General features: G+C 35.5%; 1 protein-coding gene across 1 annotated transcript in view; it reads right to left on the reverse strand.

Annotated features, from left to right (window-relative positions):
• LOC122262773 (sodium- and chloride-dependent glycine transporter 2) overlaps positions 1 to 7,281 on the reverse strand; it is a 21,238-nt gene extending 13,957 nt beyond the window's left edge. Inside the window, exons 1-2 of the mRNA XM_086537991.1 lie at positions 7,177 to 7,281; positions 675 to 919 (exon numbers count right to left, since the gene is read on the reverse strand). Coding sequence (XP_086394117.1) covers positions 675 to 900 — 226 coding nt within the window. The 5' untranslated portion in view covers positions 901 to 919; positions 7,177 to 7,281. The remainder of the gene's footprint in view (positions 1 to 674; positions 920 to 7,176) is intronic.
• Between the last annotated feature and the right edge of the window lie 353 nt (positions 7,282 to 7,634).

Raw genomic sequence — 7,634 nt, forward strand, 5'->3', positions numbered from 1 at the left:
TGAAAAAATATTTGTTATCATGTTTTTAGAACTACTCTCATGGTTTCTAATAATAACACTCGTGTCGTATACTACTATTACTACAACTACTACTTCTGCTTTCTATTTGTTTCAGTGAATTTCCGTTGTTGTTTCAATCATACTATTTACCTTACCTGTCATTACCACCTCTAATTATCATCATTGGCTGTATTATCATTTATTATCATTCATCATTAAATTAATACTACCGACATTGCCTGTATTGCTCAGTCATCAATCATCACCGTTATAGTCATCAGTATTTCTAATATGATCCTAATTGTAAAAACTCAATCATTCACCATCACATTTTTCATTAAGAATCACTATTATCATTATTACATTTACTATAAATTTATTAATCAACTTCGCTATTATAATTTATAGCATCAATAGTTATCAATGTCATGATTTCCTTACAAACCTTAAGCCGCGTTCACACAAACGTGTCTTCTTCCTAATATATCTTAACGAAACGAAATATATCTTAACAAAAGTATAATTCCCCCTATATATAACATTATCATCCTTCCTTTCTTCCTTCCTTTCTTTTCTCTCTCTCTCTCTCTCTCTCTCTCTCTCTCTCTCTCTTTTTTTTTTTTTTTTTTGTGACGATGAAAGAGGGGTTCTCATATCCGTAGACTTTACCGTACCTCCACCATTGGCGTGATACAAAAACGGGAATCGCATAATGTGTTGCAGTCCCGTGGCAAAGCTCAGCAATGTTGCTAGATGGTCCAAGGGGGAAGCCCATGACTCGGCTTCCTTATCCCTGTGGTCGGCGTCGGGTGAAGTCTTATCAGGAGAGGGTGAGGAGGCTGAGGCCGAGGTGTTATGCTCTCCTGGTGGCCAAAGGTGATCCATCTCCACGTCAGCCATTGCTCTTCAAGAAGTGGTGCTGTGAGGATAGAGGTGGAGAGACGTGGATTGGTTGTACAGTAGGTCAGTTGGTAGGTATGTAAGTGGACTTTATAGGATGGTGGATATATGTGTGTAAGTAAACTTTATAGGACGGTGGATGTATGTGTGTAAGTAAACTTTATAGGACGGTGGATGTATGTGTGTAAGTGGACTTTATAGGACGGGGGATGTATGTATGTAAGTAAACTTTATGTTTTCGAGGTCACTTACTCTCCAAAGGTTACATGGACCATTAAAAAAATATATATTGTAAAAATGATGACTATTATGATGAATATCTTTTCAATCATGAAGAAGATGATATTATAGATTGTGATATTTCTAATGCAATATCAATGGTGATGATGATGATGGTGAGTATAATGATGATCATAATGATGATGTTGCTAAAAATAGACGTAATGATGATGATAATAATAATGATGATAATAATAATAATAATAATAATAATAATAATAATAATGATGATGATGATGATAATAACAATGATAAAAATAATAGTAATAATAACAATAATAATTATAATGATTATAAAAATAATGATAAAGATAATGGCAATAACACTAATGATAGAAGCGGGAAGGAGTGGGAATATCAGACTTTATTCATTAAATGCTAATTTTGACCTTTTTTTCTATCAAACTTTCCACTTCCTTCATATTTCAAGATACAAAAGTTACTCTAGATACTTAAATTTTCCACATTCTTCGTAATCAAATACACAGTTTTGGAAAAGATCCCCTGAACATAGACAATGTCTTATTTTTTACCTAAAGCTAAGAAAAATAACTTTAAGCAAACTGGCAACTTTTGCCTATAACCCGCACTAAAAATACTTTATTTCAGTGCATCTATTGCATGAATATTATATCATGTTGGACCTAATGATATTACCAATATGATAATGATGTAATATGTGATAAAGTTATTCTACAGTTTATAATGCAACTCACTTAATAAAACGCAGGCTAAATGTGATACAGGCCTACATACGAGTAAATGGTCTTAGAAGTAGCATTAATAATTATAGCGAGAAAATAAACGAAAATACGAAATTGTAAATGGAACACGTTTTCAACTCGTTACGCAAGTGGCGTATAACGAATGCATTAAAGAGTATATAGGAATTAAGATAAAATGTTAATTGAAGGAGAAGGAATGATGAGAAATAGAAATAGATATTTGGATGGAAAGGAATATGAATATTTAGAACGATTAGAGCAAAATGACAATAGGTTAAACGGAAAAATTATTTAAAAATGGAGGATAATATAAAAATAGGGCAAATAGCCACAATATTATAGGCCTATATACTCTTCAAAAACATGGAATCTTTTGAAAATAGTTTGTGTTTTATAACATACGACGCGTGTCCCCTAACGAAAATTTAACTGTTCTTGTGAGAAAATTTCAATAAATACGCTCGTTTTTTCGGTTTCTCCGCCTTTTCCGTGCTTTAATACCTCGGTAACTATTGTAGCATATTGTAGTCCTAAGCTGGAAATTATATGTAACAATTTCCCCAGTTTTTCTATGGAAAAGAAACAGATTATAAAAAAATCTGCGACGGTGCTTTTTCGTACTGGTTTCAGGTGTGCAATGCAATTTATGTCATTGCGAAATCTTAAACAGCAACAAAGTTATTTCACTTTTATGGCGAAGAAGGTGAAACTGAGACTACGGTATCAAAGATTTGCTCTTGCTGCTAAAAGTCAGTTTTTTTTCATTCATAAATAGCTAATTATATCTGAATTGTTCTCTGCAATGCACATGAGGGAAAACCATATATAAAAAGTTAACCGTTAACTTCATGCGTGTACCCCCCTCCCCTCTATATCGTAAATAAGAGAAATACTTATACTAAGTAATTATAAAAGTGTGTGTATATATACATAAACATATATACTCTTGGGTACCATTTGATGTCACAAACTCACACGCAAATAAGACATTCATCAAACAATAATTTTACAGTTAGGTTATTCAGTCTACGCTCATTCACCATCACTATACTGTCACCATCAGACCTGGAGTTCTCTTCAGAATGTGAAGAACATTTGTTGATACATAGGAAGGTGTGAGAGAAGACAATAATATATCAAGCTCGTGGTTGCCTTTCGCATTTCCACTCGTGCTAGGCTGGGGGTTTGTGTTTCCTGTATTTCTCTCCTATTTTGTGTCTATTATCAGTCCTTTTATAAACTCGAAGCCTCCAGTATTATTTGTTTCTGCTCCTTGACATACATGGTGTTCATATAAAATCACGAAATAACTCGAAGAATAATTACGAAATACGATGCGTAAAGTTTCATAGAAGTAAACACGGAATTTTCCGTGACTCTCAGTGCTGCCTGATCTTTCGTACAGCTAATGCGTGAAACATGTATGTAAAAGGAACATTACTTGCACATATGTGTGTGTGGCCTTACGCCAGTGTGGATATCTAAATCCGTTTGTAGGTACGTAATGTAGTACTAACCTGGGAAAAAAACAAATCTGCGACGGTGCTTTTTCATATGGTCAGATGTCATTGACTTTTCACTTTTATAGAAAGTATCCATTCCTAAAGAGAAGTTATTCATTCCTCTACAAAGAACCATGAATGTCCCTCATGACAGTTGAAATATCCTAACGGAGCCACACTACCCTCAAGATTCTTCTCATACCCCCCCCCCCTCCCCTCTAAACATGATGCTGTGTGCTTATATTAGGCGTAAAATGCTAAGGGAAATCTCCCCATGTTTATTTGACTATCATGTTTCATCCATGAGTGCATTCATTATATCACATACCAAGTTGAATACGGTTGCTGAATGAACCTGGCAATACATTTTTTTATTTTTTTTATTATTACTTTTTTTTAATTCATCCTTCTGATATCGTTATGATAGTTAATCTACCGCTTTTTTATTTTTTTAGAAGAAAAAAATAAAGTCGCTCAAAGTTGCTTACTCTCTCTCTCTCGGCTCAAATACACCAATTTACTCATGTACTCACTTACGAAAGGGCAAGGAACGCTCAAACTTGAATGATACGCTTGCACCACTTTAGGGTTGCACCACTTTAGGCATAGTTGCTAATTTGAGTATATATTTCACACGTACATTATTTTATCTGTAATTGTGAGGGAGTTTGACGAGTCAAAATTGCCGTAAGCAGATAGATGGGAGAGATAATAAGAGTAAATTTGATTTTTTTTTTTTTTTCTTGTCTCATATACTGGTCTTGGAAAATGTACTCTTTCTCTCTCTCTCTCTCTCTCTCTGTCTGTCCCTCTTTCTCTTTCGCTCGCTTTCTTTTACTCTCTCTTCCTTTCTCTCTCTCTCTCTGTTTCGCTCGCTTTCTTTTACTCTCTCTTCCTTTCTCTCTCTCTCTCTGTTTCGCTCGCTTTCTTTTACTCTCTCTTCCTTTCTCTCTCTCCTTTGCTCGCTTTCTTATCTTATACACAGTTACTCTTTTATTTCCCGCACTATTGTATTCCTTTTTTCTATCCCAGCTTACGGTAATATTTCAAGTAAATCCTGAAGGACTAATGCTACTTTCCCCCAAGTCTATTTCCGTTTTTGTTTTCTTTCCTTAGATAAAAATAAATATAAATACAACAAACCTAAAAGCCAGTCAAATCACAAAATGCCTAAATCAAATCATACTTCATTACCTGTCCCCCCCCCCTAACACCCCCCACCACCCACACACACACACACACCACCCTCCCCCCCACACCCCACAACCCAGCTAGCAATGGTTCTCTCTCTCGTGTGACCCAAAGGGCATACACACAGTTAATACAGATGCCGAACCGCCCCCAGGATGCCCATAGAACCGAGAGAAGAGAACCAAGACAGAAGAAAAAGGATGGCCAGAAATACGCTTCACTCGAGGACTTTGCGTGTAAGTTGGGAACACCAGACGAGGACTATGTATCCACATAATAAAACTATAATAATGATAATAATAAATAATAATAAAATAATACACATACATGATAATACATGATAAAACATAATAAATAACAATAAAATAATACACATACATAATAATATATAATAATACATGATAAATAATAATAAAAAAATAATAAAAGAATAACGAATAATGTGATGACCATGTGGTTAAACATAGCCATCATGTCATGCCGCAGCCATCATGCCGCAGCTATATTGCGGCATGATATTTAGTCAAGAAGGCCCATTACCGAGTGTTGCGCCGTCCTCTCATACAACAACGTCAAAGTTCATGGGATTGTTTACTCTATCTCTCTTTCTCTTTCGCTCGCTCTCTATTTCTCTCTCTTTCTCTCTCGCTTTCTATTTCTCTCTCTTTCTCTCTCTCTGTCTGTCTGTCTCTCTTTCTCTTTCGCTCGCTTTTTTTTTACTCTCTCTTCCTTTCTCTCTCTCTCTTTCTTTCGCTCGCTTTCTTTTTTTCTCTCTCTCTTTCTCTTTCTAATTCTCTTTCTAATTCTCTCTCTCTCTCTCTCTCTCTCTCTCTCTCTCTCTCTCTCTCTCTCTCTCTCTCTCTCTCTCTCTCTCTCTCTCTCTTTTTCTTTTGCTCGCTTTCTTTTTCTCTCTCTTCCTTTCTCTCTCTCTCTCTCTCTCTCTCTCTCTCTCTCTCTCTCTCTCTCTCTCTCTCTCTCTCTCTCTCTCTCTCTCTCTCTCTCTCTCTCTCTCTTTCGCTCGCTCTCTCGCTTTCTTTCTCTCTCTCTCTGTATATGTATATATATATATATATATATATATATATATATATATATATATATATATATGTTTCCAGAACATTCACGGGAATAAAAAATGACGAAGACAGAGACCGGAAAAAGAGAACGAATTACTAGTGACCTTGACGTAGGCTTTAATGGGAGAAAGAGAAAGAGAAAGAGAGAGAGAAAGAGAGAGAGAGGGGGGGAGGGAAGGAAAGAGAGGGGGAGAGAGGGGGAGGGAGAGGGAGAGGGAGAGGGAGAGAGAGAAAGAGAAAGAGAGAGAGGGGAGGGGGAGGGAAGGAAAGAGAGGGGGAGGGAGAGGGAGGGAGAGAGAGAGAAAAAGAGAAAGAGAGAGAGATTAATCTTTACTATTTATCATACAACATACAGTGTTACCATGTCGTTATTACTGCCAATATCAATATCACTAGTATTATCACAATGATTATAGTTACAACAAACACTACTACTAATACTCCTACTATAATCGTTATCATCATAATCATTATCATTATCAATAGCGTGTGTAATTTTAGGCTAATATCGCTTGTTACTTTAATTATGATGACGAGTAATAAGCGGCATTTATGAGCGCTTTAACTGATGTTAGGTCACTTATTTACAAGCATTATTGATTTAAAAAGAGAGAGAGAGAGAGAGAGAGAGAGAGAGAGAGAGAGAGAGAGAGAGAGAGAGAGAGAGAGAGAGAGAGAGAGAGAGAGAGAGAGACAGACAGAGACAGAGACAGACAGACAGAAGGAGAGAGAGAGAGAGAGAAAACACTTCAATCACTTGCACTGCAATTCTCTCTCTTTGCGGTTCGTAGTCACTGCCTCTTTCTCGGGTTTCCCTAACAAAATTCCCCTCTTGCTTGGTCCATTGTCTTGCATGGTTCCGTTTCCTTGCATGGTATTTCTGGTATTTGGGTGAGTGCATGACAATCAGTCGGTGATTGGTTCACTACAGTTATTATCACCATCTTTGTTATTATTGTTAGTAGTAGTAGTGGTAGTTGTAGAATTAGTATGATGTAATTATCATAACGATAGCAAGATTCACTTGTATTTTTCTCGTTTTTATTGATTATATAATTTATGTTCTTGTATATTTTAGGCTCGTTTTTTTACATATTCATTTTCTAGTTTATACCAATGAATATTCGATTGTAAGTTTTATCCATGTGTTGAAATGTAATGAGTATCTTCAATTTTAGACTTTCTTAATAATTAATACTCGTGTATGGCATTCTCCTCATAACACTGTTATTGTTATTACACTGTTGTGTGTGTGTGTGAGTGTGAGTGTGAGTGTGAGTGTGTTTCTGTGTGTTTGAGTGTGCGTGTGTGTGTGTGTTTGTGTGTGTATGTGTATGTGTATGTGTATGTGTGTGTGTGTGCGTGGGCGTGTTATGTATCAACACTTCCTTACTTCCTAAAATATCAAGATAAATCCTACAGATACAATGCACTCCAAAATCCTCAATTAAAAAAAAAATAATAATAATAAAAAAATAAAAAGCAAAAACTTTAGAAAAATACCTCAAACACGAAGAAAGGAATCACCCGTGAGGTTTCCGCCTTTAACAGACCGAGATTATGAAGTGAATGAAAAGGTTTTCAAAAGACGAACTGGCAACAGACGGGTTGTAACGTTGAGGATTCCACAAATCTTATGCTATGCTATTTATGATTCGTCTTTCAGTTTTGTCTAATATAGATGCGATATCAAATAACAAAGGGATATTATTTTTGCCTTATGGAAGACATGTTGTAGATGTATTGTTGATATTCTCAAAGGATTTGAAATTAAAACTTTAACTTTGATTATAGAAACTGTTGTAGTGACTCGCCCTAAGATGCCTAAACTATCCTTTTATTTTCAAATATATATAACTTAAAAGGAAGATAGAATTTAAGTATGCATAATGTAGACATTTATTTCCATTTCATCTTATAAGTATTTATATTTAGTTGTTATGTTAAGCGGTCCATGGGAA

The sequence above is a fragment of the Penaeus japonicus genome, unplaced genomic scaffold (genome assembly GCF_977035675.1).
Source record: "Penaeus japonicus unplaced genomic scaffold, GWHDUDI00000001_assembly GWHDUDI00000006, whole genome shotgun sequence".
NCBI lineage: Eukaryota > Metazoa > Arthropoda > Malacostraca > Decapoda > Penaeidae > Penaeus > Penaeus japonicus.